This window comes from Phaenicophaeus curvirostris, chromosome 5 (assembly GCF_032191515.1).
Source record: "Phaenicophaeus curvirostris isolate KB17595 chromosome 5, BPBGC_Pcur_1.0, whole genome shotgun sequence".
Lineage (NCBI taxonomy): Eukaryota > Metazoa > Chordata > Aves > Cuculiformes > Cuculidae > Phaenicophaeus > Phaenicophaeus curvirostris.
The window spans coordinates 45,556,779-45,575,269 of NC_091396.1; the positions used below are offsets into that span (position 1 = coordinate 45,556,779).

At 48.0% G+C, this 18,491-nt stretch overlaps 2 protein-coding genes across 2 annotated transcripts; one reads left to right on the top strand and one right to left on the bottom strand.

Annotated features, from left to right (window-relative positions):
• The first annotated feature begins 596 nt into the window (after positions 1 to 596).
• GSTZ1 (glutathione S-transferase zeta 1) lies at positions 597 to 7,679 on the top strand. The gene is made up of 9 exons (XM_069858621.1): positions 597 to 747; positions 1,251 to 1,302; positions 2,037 to 2,104; positions 3,228 to 3,308; positions 3,786 to 3,911; positions 4,440 to 4,515; positions 5,309 to 5,361; positions 6,606 to 6,655; positions 7,295 to 7,679. Exons 1-9 carry the CDS (start codon positions 733 to 735, stop codon positions 7,419 to 7,421), a joined length of 648 nt encoding a protein of 215 aa, XP_069714722.1. The 5' UTR covers positions 597 to 732; the 3' UTR covers positions 7,422 to 7,679.
• On the bottom strand, positions 917 to 16,541 carry LOC138721366 (uncharacterized). Its single transcript, XM_069858400.1, has 12 exons — positions 16,447 to 16,541; positions 16,058 to 16,234; positions 15,681 to 15,786; positions 15,054 to 15,176; positions 14,305 to 14,524; positions 11,606 to 11,793; positions 10,642 to 10,841; positions 10,225 to 10,316; positions 9,858 to 9,912; positions 9,075 to 9,172; positions 8,655 to 8,936; positions 917 to 927 (listed from the first exon to the last, which is right to left on the bottom strand). Exons 1-11 carry the CDS (start codon positions 16,539 to 16,541, stop codon positions 8,722 to 8,724), a joined length of 1,569 nt encoding a protein of 522 aa, XP_069714501.1. The 3' UTR covers positions 917 to 927; positions 8,655 to 8,721.
• Between the last annotated feature and the right edge of the window lie 1,950 nt (positions 16,542 to 18,491).

Genomic DNA, 18,491 nt, shown 5'->3' on the forward strand with positions numbered 1-18,491 from the left:
TGCTGTCAGTCTCAGTTATAATTTCTAGACATTTTTGAAGGGTGGAGACAGAGAATGATCCCTGGCATGCCATGGTATCTATGGAATCCAGGAAGGAGATGCATGATTACGGGTTTATTTAGAGACATGTTTGAGTCCCATTTTCCTGTGTGGAAAGAAAAGAGCATAACCCAAAAAAAATTGAGCTTCATATTTTGCACAAAGCTGGCCAGGGAGCAGAGTAGTAGCCTCTCCCAGGCATGCAGTACAGAAAACCCTCAACACTGAGGTAGGCTACAGGAGGACGCTGAGGGACCCCCCTGCAAAGGCAGCCCTTGTTCAGGGAGCTGGCAGTCATTCCCTAGGGAAACAAAAAATCTGCACATGGCTTCAGTTCCCTGGTTTTGTTCCCCATGGCTAGTTGCATCGGTCTCTAGATATGTTATTTATTTCTGCACAAAAAGCTAGGGAACTGAGGATGATTCCTAAATGTGCTTCCAACCTCAATCTGGTTAATGGTTCTGGTAGCAGGGCTGGGGCTGCAGCACAGCAGACAGGAACGTGGATACAGCTGGCCACAGTTGTTCAGGATTGAATCTGACTGTTTAGTTTTCATGCCGTGGGCACAGATTCGGAGGCGTAGTCCTTTTCTCATTGGCTTTAGGAGAGAAGCATTCCCACATCCCAGCTGAGTTAAAAGGGAAAGTGAAGAGGTTGGTTTTTATTTCCAGGAGCAGATAGCACACATTGACCATGGCATCTGAAAAGGTGAGAGCTTGGATGGGGTGGAAGGGTCTGTGAAAGCTGCCTTGGTGCTGGATTTCAGGTGGGGATGGACTGTCTGCCCTCTTGGCTTTCATTGGGAACAGCAGTAGCTCCTTTCATTTGGAAAGCCATTTCATGTTGTACATCCAGTGCGGGTACTTGTAATCATCAGTGGGGAATTTGCTTAAAAAATACAAGATAGGACAAAAGTTAGTAACGTCTAACAGGGAGAGGGAAGCTTTGGAGGGGACAATTTAAAGATCACTTGTGTATTGCTGGAAACATCAGGTGCAACTAAATATTCAGAGGGGTAGCATAAAAGACAGTGACATTACCTGTACACCCACAACAGGAACAGTCGTGTTCAGAAAGGAGCCCTCTCTCACATAAACCTCGCTCTGCCCTGTCTTGCAGTCCCTGAAGCACCTTCTGTTCATGCATTGTTCTCCTTATGATACTTTGGTGTTCCCACCATATAACCCCTTTATCTGTCTTTCTCTTGTCAGCCAATACTTTATAGCTATTTCCGAAGTTCCTGCTCTTGGAGAGTGAGAATTGGTAAGATCCAGCGTTGATCTCTGTTTTATTGTCTTGGTGTTCTTGCAGTATTCTCCCCTTCACTAACCTAATTAATCAGTTACTTATTAAGAGAGATTAGCAAACGTGGTCCTGGAACAGTGAGGCATTTCTGCCTTTTTGCTGGAGTGGGATGGAAGGGAGTACCATAGCCTACCTGTAGCAGGGGGAGGGGAAAGGAACAGACAGGAGTGTTTCGCTCAGCCTGCAGCTAGGTAGAGGGCATTACACCTTCAGTAAAGCTAACACAATGCAGATGGATGTTTGTTCCATATTGTCTAAAAGGGCCCTGCACCCTGTTTTCACACCAATACTGCCTCAAACCACGGTCTGCCCAGGTCCTGAGAGGTAAGCAGTGCTGTGAATAGCCCCTGTTTGGACTAAGACGGTCTTAAGCAAGGATTTGAAGGTGAGGACTGGCTCTCCTGCCCTTTATAAGGCCCATCAGGAGGGGCTGAGCTGCAAAGAGTGGCAAAGCTTCTTTTGAATAATGCAGTGGTTTTGTAAGGACTGATCTTTAGTGCTTTCGTCCTTCATTTGCCAGCGCACTATCTTCTTGGTGGACTCAGGCTGCCTTTCTTGAGGGATAGGGGTGGGTTTTTTTTGTTTTGAAACCATTCATTTTTCAGAATGGATGGTAACATTTCCCTGACCCTATTGCCAATGACAGTGGTCTTAGAGTGCCTCTCTGAAGCTGTACGCTCTTTTCTCCCTAGCACTGGCTCTGAAAGGGATTGCCTATGACATGGTGCCAGTGAACCTCCTGAAGGATGGGGGACAGCAGGTAAGGATATAGCTACTATTGCTCTCTCCAGGAGTACTGAACTTGAGGATCATTAGGGAGAATTTAGATTGGCAGCAGAAAGTTCGCAAGAAAAAGTTCGCTTCTCTGTAGTTAGTAGTTGTTTTAAACCAGTATTCCCTGGCATGCAGGATATAGGGCGATGAGTACAGAAGACTAAAGGTCTTCTCTCTTCAAGATCTGTGACTGAATTTCATGATGCTGAAGATATTTTGCTCCTGCTTAGCCTGATATAACTGAACATACCTGGCACGCAGATCTGAGAGAAGCTGTGCTGCAGTTTAAACAGTCTCGACCTCACTCAAATAACACTATAAGTGTGTGTGGTGGTGGTGTGTTCAAAAGGTGCTGAATGATACAGCAGGGGACTGCAAAGGGCCTTCCAAAGGAAGTGGTGGGTTGCCGGAAGAGATCATAGAATCATAGAATCATAGAATAACCAGGTTGGAAGAGACCCACCGGATCATCGAGTCCAACCATTCCTATCATACACTAAACCATGCCAGTTAGCACCTCGTCCACCAGTGCCTTAAACACCTCCAGGGAACGTGACTCAACCACCTCCCTGGGCAGCCTGTTCCAGTGCCCAATGACCCTTTCTGTGAAGAATTTTTTCCTAATGTCCAGCCTAAACCTCCCCTGGTGGAGCTTGAGGCCATTCCCTCTTGTCCTGTCCCCCGTCACTTGGGAGAAGAGGCCAGCACCCTCCTCTCTACAACCTCCTTCACGGATAATTTATTCGGGGGCCTTAGTTGGGAGTTGTGCATCTAGTAATACCACCAGATCGATGTACCAGTATGGGCTAAAAACATAGCTGGAGAACTAGAATGTTGATAGTGACACTGCTGCTGTACTACCCATCCTGGGCTTTGTATTGATGGTTTATCAAGAAGTAAAGCAGTTTGGCATTGGATGTGCTGGTCCCTCAGTCCCAGGGGAAATTTGCTGTAGGCTAATAGTGCAGCATAAATTGCTGCAAATATTGGTACTGAGGTAGAGGGACAAGCCAGATAAAAAAAAAAATTGGTAACTGAGTTCTAGGGGAAGAAAACAACAAATAAGAATTTCTTGTTGCAGTAGAGTAATCTCGGGTTTGTTTCCACAGTTTTCTGCTGAGTTCAAGGCAGTGAATCCAATGCAGCAAGTCCCAGCTTTGAAAATTGATGGCATCACCCTTTCTCAGTCTGTGAGTTACCAGTCACATCCCTATTAACCATTCACTCCAGCCAACTGCCAGTCTGGAGGGGATGGCTTTGCCCCACCTCTTCCCCCAGAGCTCTCATCTGTGCATTGGAAAAGAGATGGCATTTGTAATAAACGATCCCACTTAGGGGCAAAAGTATTACATAGCCTTTGCTGGGAAAGTGCTGTCAAGAGTTTAAGCTCAATTCAGCTTTGGTTCATAACTCCACCTTCACTGAACAGTTTGTAGTCTGACTTGGATGGCTGTGCCAGCATTTACCTAAAATTAGAGATGGGTTAAATGACCACAAGGTCCCAAGCAGACATTGAAAGGGCTTGGATTGTGTTGCTTGGGTTGGTAGCAAACCTAATTCAAAAGCTGTTGAATTCTCTTGGATCAGCTCCCCTTTCCCACATGCTCAGGATATGAACTTTTCTTTGTCTCTCCAATAACCTCCCCTTATCTTTTTGTTCATTACAGCTAGCTATAATTCATTACCTAGAAGACACCCGTCCCAATCCCAGACTTCTGCCCCAAGATCCAAAGAAGAGAGCTGAAGTCAGAATGATTGCGGATCACATTGCTTCCGGCATCCAGCCACTTCAAGTACTGCCTTGTCATATCCGTGCAAATGAGAAAACTAGAATGGGTTTCCAGGAGTCCGTATCTCTGTAAAGTTCAGTCTCTTTAAACTGCTGCCAGCCAGCAAAGTGGCAGACCTTAAGACTGTATGTTAGCAAATGAAATCTCTGTTTAGCCTCTTCCTGATCTGCCAATGGAAACAATATAGTGTTTCCTACAAAGAAAATCCTGTAGCACCCCAGAAACAGCTAAACCCGTGCAGTTTCACTAGAGAGTCTAGTATGCTTTAGGAAGACAACAACTGTGTAACCCAAAGGGCAGAGGCAAAAGGATACCCTGGCAGCTGTTACAGCAGGACAGACTTAGGAAAGAGATAGAGCAGGGTGCATAGTGCAGCGAGGTTGAGGTCAGGGCTGACCCAGCAGTCTGAACTCGGATGGAGCATTGAGGGCTTTACTCCTCTTCATCTGCCCTCTCCCACACTGGATGAGGCAATGGGTAAGGTCCAGCCCGTAGAAGTCAATCTAACCTGGAGATCGCTTGCCTTCACAGAACCTGGGTATCCTGAAACTAGTCGGGGAGAAAAAAATGGAATGGGCTCAGAACTGCATCACATCTGGCTTCCAAGGTGTGTCCCTCATCCAAAATTATCAGCACTTTGACCGACCCTTGAAAACACTGCGCTGATGGGGTCCTACTTCCCTCCTCAAGCAGAACAACCAGTCTCCCTAGGCTGGTGTGTCAGGGTCCTGCCCTGCTGGTAACATTCCAGGGTCTCAGAGGAGAGATACTGTCCACAGTGCACTTCCACTGCTGTGCATTGAAGAGGGAAAGCCTGAGGCCATCCTATACACTGCAGCAGTTGATTCACCCTCATATGCATGAGGCCTGACAGCACGTCTACTTTCCACCCAGCTGCTCCCAAACTGGTGCCCTTTGCACTAGTTCTATCAATCTGTATTGATACACTTTTTTCATCAGACGATATATATCCGATGGCAAACTGCCACAGAATCTAGCAAGTATCAGAGTAATTCTTTACCTCCCTGGTAGAAATATGGTGCTTTTTGTTTCCCCAAAACCTTTTCCCCAATATGCTGAGACAGCAGGCCCACCTTCACTTCTGGACAGACACAAACTGAGTAAATCCTTGCATTTTCCCACTCTCACATATTTCTCCGTTGTCCTCCTAATATTTCAGGTGCATTACCTGAAGCAGCTGAAATCATCACCCTGTATCCCAAAAGGCTGAAGGACCCTAAAGACTCCTATAACTACACTGTTCTAAGATTTCTGTTCCTTCTAGGTTATGACCCGAATTGCTCCGTTTTCATAGTCGGCTCAGGGTCAACATGCTTTTGTTTATAATTCCCAGTCTAGAAGGTCTTTGCCTCACTCAAGTACATCACCTCTCTTTGCAGCACTGGAACAGATTCTGCAGCGCACTGCTGGGCGTTACTGTGTGGGGGATGAAGTAAGTATCTGAGAGTGCATTGTGCACCATTGGAGAACTGAAAACCCCAGTATTTTTCATAAAATAGGAAAATAAATTAGAAGAGACATGGCACAACCCCATCCTGTGCCTGGAGTTACATGTGACACCTTTACCACAAGAAAAACAGTTGCATGCATCATACTTGGGCCATTACTGACTTGCAAATAGTTACCAAGATGTTTACTTCTCCTTGCCTATAACCTGCTGATGGCCAGATTCTGCAGCTGTATCTATCATCTGGCTGCTACCAAAGGATGTGGAAATAGATTACATATATTGAATTTTTGAGAGATTTGGAGTTCAAAGTGTCCTGTCATAGGGACAAAGATTGGCTGAAGAGACACAGTTTCAGTTCTTAGATCTGCTTTATGGAGCATTTAACCAAGTTGTGTTGTATTTTTCTGTTCCATCTGTCCAATTTAAACACAGATTTCAGAGGGCTCATATACAATCTGTTCTGACCTTTACCAAGCTAAAGGCCACTCGGGCCTCTTCCATTTAGTAGTCCAGTTTGGCAGGCAATTGGATCTTGCCTGTAAAAGCCTGGCAAAAAGGAAGGCTCCTGCAATAACCTGGGATGTAGAAGATTGCCTTGTAGGAACTTCATGTAACTGGAGACCTTGGCAGGCAAAAGCTAGTTATAAGATCTTACACTGGAGAATAACGCATACTCTGAAAGGTGAAAGAGATCTGTGGCCTGGGGTGTGGAATGGAGGAAGCTGCCGCTGTGTGGATAGGTAGCTATGTGTATTGTTCCTGAGCCTTCTTTTCAAACTGCAAGTTCCTGAGCCTGTGTGCAAAGGCCGTATCACATACCAGGTCCTGACATTGGCAGGAGCCGCTCTGTACTCCTGCAATGCAAACAAGCAAAATTAACTCCCCCTCCCTCCATCACCTCGCTCTGTGGCTTGCCAGCAGACTTGTTTGCTCAGAGGCAGTTGCCATAGAAGCAACATGTCCTTGAGGTCACAGTGAACAGCTGGTAAACATGAAGCTCCCTAAAGGCTGTTGGCTTCTGCTACTAGTGACTCCTATGAAGTTCCTTGCTTTGTAATGTTGCCATATTATTTATGCTGGATTAAAGAATAGGATTATTGCAATAACTCTGCTGCACTGGCTGATAAAATAAATTTCTATCCTGATGCCAAAGCCTGCCATCACAGTGAAGCGTGATGGGTCAGGCTCCAAGTTACTCTGACTCCTTTTCTCTGCTACATTTGCAGGTTTCCATGGCTGATCTATGTTTGGTGCCTCAAGTTGCAAATGCTGAAAGGTAATTAAAGCCAAGCTTAAGGTGGTTTTCAAAGGCATCTATTCCTTATGCTGGGCTGTTAGACCTTGCCCACTCCTGTTCCTTGTGCTTGTTAGGAGAGCATTCCTCCTGCCTGCTCTGTCCAGCTAAGGATTCTTCTCTGAATGAATTTTCCTGTGTCACAAATACTGTCTCTTTTGGAAGCTCTTGGAAATATGCAGCTGGGCTCTCTTCTCAGAGGCCCCTGGAGGAAACTTGACCTATGCCCTTAGAAAAGTAAAGTTGCCCACGCTCCAAATCCTCTCTCTCTTTTTGTGGTATATTTGCACTGCACACGGGGGAAAGATTAATCTGACTATATTTGTTGAAAGCTTTAAATCTATTCAAGTAGCATCTGTGTAATTCCCAGGAAAAACATAATGCCTTCTTACCTGGTGCTGAAGACTATATAAAAGACTAGTGAAGACAGAAGAATTAACCTTTCCTCTGGCATTTGTTTTTAAACTGACAAAGATGAACCTTGTCTCTTAATACAAAAGTAACCCAGCCTGTAAGATTTTCTCATACTGGGCAGGCACAGCACATTGCTTTACCCTTCTGCTCACTGCTGCACTGGCTGGCTGACTTTAGAGTACCTCACAAATTCTTCTCCCTTTGCAGATACAAAGTAGACATGGGCCCATATCCCACAATAACCAGAATAAACAAAGCTCTCCTGGAGTTAGAGGCATTCAAAGTAAGCCACCCATCCCGGCAGCCAGATACTCCTGCAGCACTGCGAGCTTGAAGCCCTTCTAATCATTAAACTGGAGTGTTAAAGAAGACAACAGCTGCAGCTTGAGTAGGACTTCAGTGCCAACTGGAAGGCTTAGCATTACTGTCTCACTTTCATCTGGGTGGGATGAAGGACAGAGGACCTGCAAGTATGCTGGATGATATACAGGAGTTATACCTGTGCTGGAAAGCTTGCAGCTGCTTCCGACTATGTTTTTTTCTATCTGATGTATCTCCACGAAGCAGATTAAAACAGAAGCATCCATAATTATCACAAGTCCTCTTTTGCATGGCTTTGGGCTGGTGAATGCGGCCACAAACAATGGTGAGGCATTGAGCCAATCCCAGACTCACCACAGGGGCTTCTTCATAGAAAGAGCATCAGGGAACCAGTGTGTACAGTGTGCTACTGAACTAGTGGGCCTGCTTGTCCTTGCAGCGGCCTCAGAGCTAGGGCATAATCATCAGTGCAATGGACATAAGTAGTAAGAGCTAGTCTCTGGCAGAATACAGCTTAATCCCAAACCTTTTTGGGTCCCACTGGCCTTGCAAGAGGCAACAGTCAGCAACTCTGCTATCCCTTGCAGTGACAAGAGAATTACTACCTGGGACTCCTGATTTGTACCTCTTCCTTATGTCAAGCAGCATTCCTGCAGAATTTATAATAAAGGTCTGTCTAGAGCAAAGCCAGATGGTTTTGCCATAGTTCGCAACACACAACTAGCTCACTCCTATATGCTGAAAATGATGGTGATCTCTTCCCATCCTCAGACACTACTCTAGGTGATTTCTAGTCCTCAGCTGCAGACTGTTTCCCAAGGCAATCCCATCCTAGATTCCCTCCAAACCAGAATCGTGCCTGAACTTTCACTGTGAGTAGTTTCCAAGCAGCAGGAGTAAATCCCATCACACACATCCCAAACGAAACCCAACACCTGAGTAACCTTTAGAGCTGAAAGCACCCTGAAAATCCAACACAGAAACCTGTAGGGCAAGAAGGGAAACGTAAAAGCCTATGACTGTGTTACTGTGCAGGCTCAGACACCACTGAATGTTTTGGCACCCAAGCCCAGGTACCAAGACAGGTATATTGGGAGAAATTTCCAGTTTGATGCTGCATATCAGCTGCCCTAAGAGGGCAATACCCATGGCCTTCAGAAAGGCTCTACAAACCATTGATCTCTTGAGCCGGGGTAGCATTCACCTACATACAGGTACTTGGACTGCCATATTGCTCATTTATTACCATCAACGTCTGCATTCAGGCTGGTGAAGAGCGCTTGCCGTTCCAGGCTCATTGTGAGGATTGTAAATTATCCTAGGTCCAGCTGGATCTTGACTGTGCTGTTGTAAAAGGTCCCAGCACAGTTGGAGCCCCCAAAGACCAACACCGTATGCATGTTATGCTCCTCTTTGTTCTCCTTGTCCTTATCAATCAGGTGGGCAGGCATCAGGTCGAGCAATGTGTGGCCAGCTCGGGGCACAGAGCAGAGGTCGTGGTGGATCACCGTGCTCCATGAAAGAGTATCTGAAGTAGAAAGTGGTGATCAATACAGACCAACCCATTTGTAGTGTAAGGGATGAAACAAATGAACCAGACTAGGTGTTCTAGGCTGCTCTGCACCCCAATAATCAGCTATGGGAACCACAAGGGAGAGTCACTCACCTAAGTGGAAGACAAAAGCATCCTTCAGGGCTCCCTTAGCATTGCAGCCTCCACTGATCACAACTTTCTGGTCCGACACAGCCAGAGCTGCATGAAAACTGCGACCAAAGTGAAGTCAAATGGTAACTAGGGCAAAACCTGCTGGCATTGCCTCACTCAGCAATGGGCAGGGATGGGTGGACTTAAGCAGGAGGCTGGAGACTTAAGCTGCAGAATGGAAGTTACCTTCTGTTTCTCTTCTGCCCTGACCTGCTGAGTAACCCACAAAGAGCTGTTTGCCTCTGCAAGTTAGGCCATAATCAGGCCCAAAAAGCACCTCATTATCTCAGAAGGAGTTATCAGAACTCCTGTGTGTTGCTCTGTCAGTGCAATGGGCTGGCTGGGCTTTGGTGTGAATTAGGTCATAGTTCTAGTGGGCAATAGAGATTCTCCAGGAACAGCACAGTCCTGGTACAAAAGTTTCTTCCTCTCTGTGTGTCTGTTGTACTCCATGTACAGTGGAGACCAAACATCAGGCAACACAGTTCACTAGCATATGGCAGAAAACTTCCCCTAGCCTGAAAGGCAGATTTCCAGGGAGACCAAGGGGTCTGCACACCCTACAGGCACCAACTAGGGCAGCACAGAGATTTCTGGTCCCACAGCAGAGGGGCTATCCACAGTATTTTGACTAGTGAAACAGAGATATGCATCAGGGTTTTATCATAATCACCATTTAAGCCTGACTTCAATGAGAAAGGAGAGAGGAAGAAGATAACTCCTGGGTTTGCAATAGGATCTTACCAACGTGCAGAAGGCTGTCCTGCAAGGAGAGGAACTGGTGTGTACTCCATGAAACCTGATAGCCAGGGGAAAGGCAGGTGAAATGTCCAAAACACTCAGCCTCATGACTAGACAAAAAACTTCCATACTCTGCCATATCAGCAACCTGCATTCTGTTACCCAACTTCTTCCAAAAAAAACAGTATCTTATTTTTCCTTATTGCCTCCCCTCTTACCCCAGAAAATGCTTTTTTATGTCAAGGTTTTTTTTTTATATCTGTTGCTTAGGAGTTTTTATAACATTAATGATACCAAGCATGCCTCATTCCCCAGTCCCTGCCTTAGAACAGACCTCCCCAAAGCATCCACCTGACACAGACTTTCTTACCCAGATCCAGGATGTGCATGTCACTAAGGTAGAATGAAGTTCTCCGACCCCCAAAAATCAGCAGCTTGTTCTTCAGTAGAGTGGCTGAATGCCTGACCAGAGAAGAAGCAAGCGAATAAAGTATCTTCAGCAAGTTCCCAAAACTGATGTTTCAGCCTTGGCTTCTGCTAACGGGCTGCCACAGCTTCAGTCTATACCTGCCCCTATGCCCAGGCACTGCAGCCCAAGGACAGAATCCCAACAGTATTCATGACAGGAGATACTGAGGGTCACATTGCTCCAATCATAGCCCTACCTTAAGGAGCAAATTGTGGAGAATAATCCCCTAATAACTTAGGAAATTGCATTGGAGTGGGAGGGAAGGTGAGCAGAGGTTTCCTACTCTATTTTGGAGGGCTGGAAGAAGAGCACTCTCACCCAAGCCTAGGTAAAGGCTTATCCCCTTCTGAGATGGGCTGATACCAAATTTCATGCTCTGGATTGAAGACATAGAGCACATTGCTACAGGGTCCAGTTGACAGTGATGCCTTTTTGGGGAAAGTCCCTCCGAAAACAAAGAGCTCCTTGCGGTAGATAGTTGCACTGTGGTAAGTGAGCACTGGGATCCTCCCTTTAGCCTGGAAAAAGTTCAACATAAGTTTGTTACGAGAATTGCATTGTTTGCTGCAAGACAAGTAAGAAAGGGGCCCACATCATGAAATGAGTTCGACAAGTCTCAATTTTCATTTTCACTTTATTGGCTCCCCAGCCAGATCTTTGCCATGCAGACAGACAGTACATCCTTTGTGTACTCCACTCTCAGCCCTATGAGCGCTCTGATAAGAGAAGGAAGTCAACCTCCTACCCCAGCTTTCTCAGAAAACAACAGAGAACATGAAGATCTCATCCAGGCTTAATCTGTAAAAGCCATGACTTAGCCAGGAAAGAGAGTGTCCTGCTGACAGGGCCCTCTGCAAGGACATGACAGGCAACTAAAGAGCTCAGAGATCTGCTGTGCTCAGAGCAGTCCCTTAAATTTAAAAGGCCAGCTCTTCACCTCAGCATCCAATGCAGCTCTCAACAGCACCGTATAAAAGGAGAGGCCATTTCCCTCTGCCACACTCATGCAGCTCCTCCCACCCACATACAGCACTCTGCAGCAACCACTTTTTCACCTGGCTTCATTCATTGTAGGTACAACCCCTCATTTCTGCCAAACTTGTGGTCTTTCAACATAGCCTTCTTATACCTGTCAATCCCAATCAAGCAGCTCAGACCACCTAGAGCAATGGTGGACCACGACTACTGGAGCAAGGATGCAGGCAGGTACATGGATTGCCACATCTGGGCAGGACCTGCCACCTCTCCTGTGCTTTTGTCTGGAAAGAGCTGCAGTACTTACAGCCATGAGGAGCCATTTCCAGGTGACTGTGTCCAGAATGTAGATGCTGCCGTGGTCTTTGTCCTCCCTTATGCCCCCAAAGACATAGATACGCTTGGTGTCTGGGTCGTAGGTTGCTGTGTGACCATGCATGCACAATGGCATGGTGCTTTGTAGCTGGGAACCCACTGGAAGCCATAAGTCACTGTCTGCAGGAACAACACCAGACAGATGATGTGGGAGTTCAAAGATCCTCTCAGTCTCTCAAGATTAAAGAATATGTCATAAAATCTTTACTCAAGACCTTGCCCGCTTCATCTCCTCTCCTTGATTTCAGGGCTAGAGGGGACACACGCAGAAATGTTTCTGTGTAAGGAATTAAAGGAGACACTAGCTAGGTGGGGAATAGTAAGGTGGAAGAGAGGATCAGCAAAGTGCAGAAAGCTGCGAGACAGTGGAGCTATATCTCAAACTTCTCTACCAGTGATCACACTCAAACTGCAAACCGCTCTGATGCCCTTACCCATTAAAACCCACCTAACTCTTTCCAGAACTTACACTTTATCTCCCGGAGGGCTCTCACATACAACCCCACAGCCTCTCATGGCACCCTACACAGTCAGCTCTGCCTTGTGATTACACTGGGAGGTAAGACACCTTTGCTGTCCCTTCCCTAGTCACGGACTTCCAAGTACCCCCTTCCCAACTGCATGAGTTGTCCTAGAATCCCATTGCCCCCATTGCCTTTGATTGCCCTGAATTCCCCACCAATTTCCAGCTTCCAGAGGGCATCCTTGCAGGCCTGCTGATTGGCACCTTCTCCACCGATCAGAACAGCTGTCCCCAGGTCACTGAGGCACATGGCATGGCACCACCGTGGGCTGGGACTGCCTGGGTAGGGGAGAGCACAGGGCTGTGAGTAGACTCAGACAAAACACCCCCAGCTCCCCTCCCTGCTGGGAAGAACAAGGCAGCTGAAGGCTCAAAAGGGGTCAAATGGGAAGGCAAAGACCCCAGGCTCCTTCCCTCTGTGGTGGCAAGAGACATAGCTCCCCAAGGAAGATTTTCTGTTGGCTTTGGGAATAATTGCTGTACTAGGAGAGACATTGCTAAAAGAAGGTGGCAGCAAAGAGTCTGGCTGGAGGTAGGATGCATGCAGCCTGTCATTTCAGACAGGCTTTGGTGCCCCTCATTGATTACCTATCCCCAGAAGGTATATCCCAGTTGTGCTGTCCTCCCATGTTACTCCCTGTGAGGGTGGGCTACCCAGAGACAGCTTCTTTGTGCCTTAGCAAGCAGAAGCCTGGAGCTGCTTCCAGAGTTATTCCTCCTGCTACTCTGCTCTTCGTCCTTTCCTCCCCCAGGCCCCCGTGGTTGGCTGAGCAAGCTAAAAAATGCTTTTAAATCAAAATCTATTCCACATCTCACCCTTTGCCTCAAAGGGTTATGCACCCCCAGTGGTGTGCCTGAGATTCAGAGGGGCGACAGAAGCATTTTGGAGAGCCTGAACTGGAAGCAGCTATATTGAGGGCAACTGCATAGTGTATGGAACAGTGTGTGTGTATATATATATATATAATATATATATACAAACTACCTGTTATTCTGGATCACTGGGGAGATAAAGGAGGAAGCGTGAGATGATGGTCGAAAAGATAAAACAGATTCTAGGAACCAGATTCTCACCTTGCAACTCCTCCACTGCCAGATCTGCAGAGGAAACACAGAGATGGCCCTATATAGAAAGCAACCAGCAGACAAACCCAGCAAAGTATTCAACTCCGTGGTTTAAGAGCCCTTTGGCTTCCTTCCTTCCTTCCTTCCCTTAACCCCAGCACAAGGCTACCTCACTGCAACAAACAAGGCGCAAGACCAAGAATCCTGAAGAAAGTCTCATCAGAAGAAACGCAGAAGACAGGTGAGAGCAGGGCACATTTCTGACTGCAGCCATGCTGTCATCATTGTATTTTACCCCTCTGATGGAAGCTCATTTCCCCCTTTCTCACACTGCCTACAGCAGAAGTGACTATATAATTGAGATACATTTGCCACTGTGAGATGCAAGCCAAGCCCCAAGAAATCAACTTCACATGAGGACCACTGAGTTACAGTCAAACATTTACACACAAGCCTGGTCAAACCCTACAGCTGACTGGGAATTCACATTCCAGAGGCTGAAAGTTTTGCTTCCAAACCACTTGGCACCTACCTTCTCACTACTGAAAAGTCAGTACAATTACACTGATTATACAAATATCCCTTTTCATATTATCCATGCTTTGATAATAAATGATGTCTTCTATGAGCAAGTGGTATGCTGTTAGTAGAGGAACAAACGTACTAATGGATAGGTTACAGAACATCACAGTAGGTAACTTCCTTGTGCCTCAATTTACTCTTTTGTAAGACAAGGCTAACGATACCTGCTTTTATTTATAAAGCATCTTTACCCATATGAAGAGATAAGCATATTATGTTATGGTACAGCGTCGGCACTAAGAATATCCCATGTTCTATTTCTTGCCTTTTCCCAACAGGCAAAAATTGTCAAGCATTTTATCCAGAACTAAGAAGCAGTTGTAGATATCTCACAAGCCAAGACAGCAAACATATCTTGCCTTGGAGGCATACAGAGAAACAGTCTGGGAAGTTGCTGCCCTGCAGCATTTATAGGTCATCCAGGCAAGACCTGTAAAACAAATCTGAAAGCTGTCAGTTACCTTCTTCATCAAGATCTCTCTCAGATGCTGTGGGTTCAAATAAAACTTTCCTGGGCTTCTTGGGGTGGACAGGACTCTTCCTCCAGGCCTCACTGGGTTCCCCCTTGCCAGATGCTGGTTTCAGGGCACAGGGTACTGCCAGGGTCCTCTGTGGTGGGCGGATGTCGTTTTTCCCAGGCCTGGATGCTCTAGCATTTACCCCTGAGCTCCGACTGTTAACCTGTGACAAGAGTGCAAGTCAAACCCTCCCTGAAGAAAAAGGCTTGAAGCTACCGTGAGCTGTCTGTTACGGGGCCAGAGGTTAGTTTCACACGGTGACTGTTTTCAGGCTCATCTTATCATTAAGTCATAAGGGCCAGCATGCCAACAGTATCAGCTGCCAAATATATGCTGAGCAATGCAGCTACTTGCTGCTCTACGCCCAGAGTTCTGCTTTCACACTGCTGGCTGTGATGGGCACAGTGAGCACAAGGCAATGGGAAAAGCAGAAAGGCCTCCATGCTTGAGTAACCAGGCGGATCAATCATCTCAAAGGGCCATTAAACTCAACATTTCCAAAGGCATTTAAATGGAGAATAACACTCTCTTTAGCACAAGTGAATCTTTGGCTCCAAAACTTGCTTAGTCAGGTCTCCACTAAGAGAGCAGCAGCAAATGTTTCTGCTAGACATCAACTGTGCGGCTACAACTGAGGGAGAAGATACTAAGGAGAGTGAAATAAGGAGAAGAAGGCTTCATGATGCATATACCTTAGTAGGATTCTCCAGGTCCTGGCCAAAGCATAGATCATCTTCTGAGAGCATTGGTAACTGGGTGGTCTCTGGGATGAGGAAGGGGTGGGTGGGCGTACTGCTGGAGACACCTCGGAGCAGCTGCAGCAGAAACAAGGACAGTGAGAATAAAAGGACACGGCAAGCGTGCTGGCCTCCATCCACAAAGGGTCAGCAAAAAGATGTCTTGTGAGGGACAGACCCCTGCAGTGGAATAATCCAGCTTTAATCTCTAGCAGCAACAGAAATAACAAAGAAAATCAAAGCCAGGCCGTAGGAGATGGTAAATCAAAGACCACCAAGCACAAGATGAAACAACTGTGCAAGTAGGACAGGCCCAGGAGAGTGGAACTGGACATGAACTGCCCTCTGCTGCCCTTCTCCTGCGACGCATGAGGTTCTGTAGCAAAGCCATGTTTAGGGAACGGGCCTGGAGCATCACAGAGGGCTCAGGCTCAGCACAGAGTGCATCAACAGATCCACAAGAAGCAGCCCTACCTTGGAGTAGCAAAGAAAACTAAAAGAAGATGGGAGAGGAATTCCCGTAGTGCAGAAGTGACAACACTTGGTAACCAGGGCAGGAAGAGAGGACGTTGGTTCTTTTACCTGCCCATTGACGGTCAGGACAAGCTTCACGGAGTTGCCGTTGCACATCTCTTTCAATGAGGCCATGAAAACGTCTGTCCTCCAGTTACCTTCCCACACCAGAGACCTGCACAGAGGACCACGGGTTTTCAGCCCACAAGTGACTTTGACCAAGGGGGAAAAATAAATGAATCCTGCTCCCACACCAGCCGGTAACAGCCCAGAAAGATCCAGCCCTGAAAGCGGCCAAGAGGAAGCCAAAAGCAGCACTAGAAACACCAGCGTGGAGGACGGCTGGGCTCGAGCAACCCCCCAGGGGAACCAGGTGGCCCCCAGGCAGCCCCCAGCCGGACCAGACAGAACCGGGCGGCCCCCCCGAGCAGAAGGTTCCCCAGGACCTGCGGGCGGGCTCCAGCGTGCCGACCCGCTGCGGCGCGACCCCCGGGGACACCAGCACGTCCACCGCGACGCTCGTGTCCGGCGAGTAGCAGCTCCAGTCTCCCAGCCCGAACACCACCAGCTGCTTCGGCAGCGGCAGCGGCAGCCACGCCTGGAACCCCATCCTGCTGGCCTGGCTGCCGAGGGGAGAGGAGCGGTCAGCGGGGGCCGGAACGGGAGGTCCGGAAAAACACGCGAAGAGCGCGTTGAACGCGGGCTGCGCGAGGCCGAAAGGAGAAGGGCCGGTGGCATTTAAAGAGGGGGCCGCGCGCGGGTAGATCCCAAGCGGCAGGGAGCACGGCCGGGGCCGGGGTAGGGGGACTGGGGGCTGGGGGCTCCCCCGCGGCACCTGCCGAGGCGTCGCGGCGGCTCCCTCAGCGCCCAGAGCACGTAGAAGGCGAGGCGGCGGGCGGGCCCCCGCGCGGGGCGGCGGGCGGGCAGCATGGAGCCCCCGGAGCCCTCGGCCCTGCCGAACGGCGGCGGCTGCGCGCGGTTCCGCGGCCGCGTAAAAAGGAGCAGGTGTGAAACGGCCAACGGGGCTCCCGCCGAGCAGGTGTGGTGGGGCGGGCGCTTCCTAAACGACGCTGCCGAGTTCTGGAGTCCTCAGCCTAAGAAGGATGTGGGGCTGTTGGTACGGGTCCAAAGGAGGCTAGAGGGATGGTCAGAGGGCTGGAGCACCTCCCGTACGAGGACAGGCTGAGAGAGTTGGGCTTGTTCAGCCTGGAGAACAGAAGGCTCCGAGGAGACCTTATAGCGACCTCCCAGTACCTGAAGGGGCTACAGGAAAGCTGGGGAGGGACTGTTCCCAAAGGCTTGTGCTGATAGGACTAGGGGCAATGGCTCTAAATTGAAGAGGGACAGATTTAGGCTTGACATAAGGAGGAATTTCTTCACGATGAGTGTGGTGAGGCACTGGCACAGGTTGCCCAGGGAAGCTGTGGCTGCCCCATCCCTGGAGGTGTTCAGGGCCAGGTTGGATGGGGCCTTGGGCAGCCTGATCTAATGGGAGGTGTCCCTGCCCGTGGCAGAGGGTTGGAACTGGATGATCTTTAAGGTCCCTTCCAACCCAAACTATTCTATGGTTCTATGAATCCGTGTAGGTGCCACTACGGCCATGACACTCTGTGTCCAGTACCACCTGTGTAACAGTGGACAGCACTGCTGAGCTCAGAGCTGCTGTTGGCGATCAAACCACTAAAAGCAGTAACGACCCTCAGCAGCCAAGGAGCAATGTTCTTCACATGCAGCTGCACGGGGAAGAGTCACTTCCCAGGCAGGGCCATCAAAACCCGCTGTGGGACTTGGGCTGAGCAGTTCATGATGACAGCATTTCTTATGCAGCCCACCCACAAAAAAAGAAATGCAGAAAGGGTGAGAAAGAACTAATGTAAAATTTCACATGCTTCGTGGCATCCTCACCTAGCTGCTTAGTTTTCCTCTTGCCCATATTAGAGCATTGGAACAGGCTGTCCAGGGAAGTAGTGGAATCTCCATCCCTGGAGGTGTTCAAGAAGCATGTGGATGTGGCACTTCAGGACATGGTTTAATAGGCACAGTGGTGTTGGGCTGACAGTTGGGACTCCATCTTAGAGGTCTTTTCCAGCTTCAACAATTCTATGATTCTATATGCCTGAGCTAAGCATAGAGACAGGGATTCATAGCAAGTGCACGGTAACGAAATAGCTGCAGTGCTGTTTTTCTTTTCAGTGGTCTTGATATGAGAGGAAAGGTCTTTAACTTGGCGGAGTCTTCTATCCCTTTGAGCAACTTGCTTTACAATTGCTCCTGCCCATTATTTTATAAAAAGCGCTCCAAGGAAACACAGAACTAGAATAGAGACAACAGAACTGGAGCACTTGCCTACTGAGCTTCTTAAGAGGGGAAGGGTGGCTTGGGCTGCAGATACCATTCTTCCCTTTGACCAGCAGGTGCTTCCCTCAGGCCATGCAAAGAAGTAGTCCTCACAGAAAGATAAAGTTGATGGGCAAAGCAGCTATGATGAGCTCAATTATTAATAGCTCAATAATTATTAATGAGCTCTGGGTAATTTAATCAGTACCTGGTAACTGAGGAGATGTTTTTAGTCCTTTTAGACTGAAAGCTGAAGTAGTGGATTAGCTAACTAGAGAGGATCTCTGCATAGGAAGGGGAAAAGTGTCAGTAAGAAGCGAGGATCTCTGCATAGGAAGGGGAAAAGTGTCAGTAAGAAGCACTGGAGGGTAAAGCATTGAAATTCCACTCATGTCCATGATATGAGCCTGTCTACTTGCTTGGTCCTCCCCTGTTCTCCAGGCATTCAGTATAATTGGAGAATTTGAAGAATTATAAAGAAAATCCCAGGAAGTCATTTTAACAGACAGAACATTTGCCGGCTGGAACCATCATCACAAGCTG

What these genes read in the sequence shown, in the direction of transcription:
- GSTZ1 (XM_069858621.1), top strand. An exon ending in GCATCACCCTTTCTCAGTCT is followed by an intron (nt 3,309 to 3,785) that starts GTGAGTTACCAG and finishes TGTTCATTACAG; the next exon opens with CTAGCTATAATTCATTACCT. An exon ending in CATCACATCTGGCTTCCAAG is followed by an intron (nt 4,516 to 5,308) that starts GTGTGTCCCTCA and finishes CTCTCTTTGCAG; the next exon opens with CACTGGAACAGATTCTGCAG.
- LOC138721366 (XM_069858400.1), bottom strand. Translation starts at nt 16,541, where the DNA reads ATGCTGCCCGCCCGCCGCCCCGCGCGGGGGCCCGCCCGCCGCCTCGCC. An exon ending in ACGCTGGAGCCCGCCCGCAG is followed by an intron (nt 15,787 to 16,057) that starts GTCCTGGGGAAC and finishes TCCTCTGTGCAG; the next exon opens with GTCTCTGGTGTGGGAAGGTA. An exon ending in AAGCCTTTACCTAGGCTTGG is followed by an intron (nt 10,317 to 10,641) that starts GTGAGAGTGCTC and finishes TTCTCTGGTCAG; the next exon opens with GCATTCAGCCACTCTACTGA.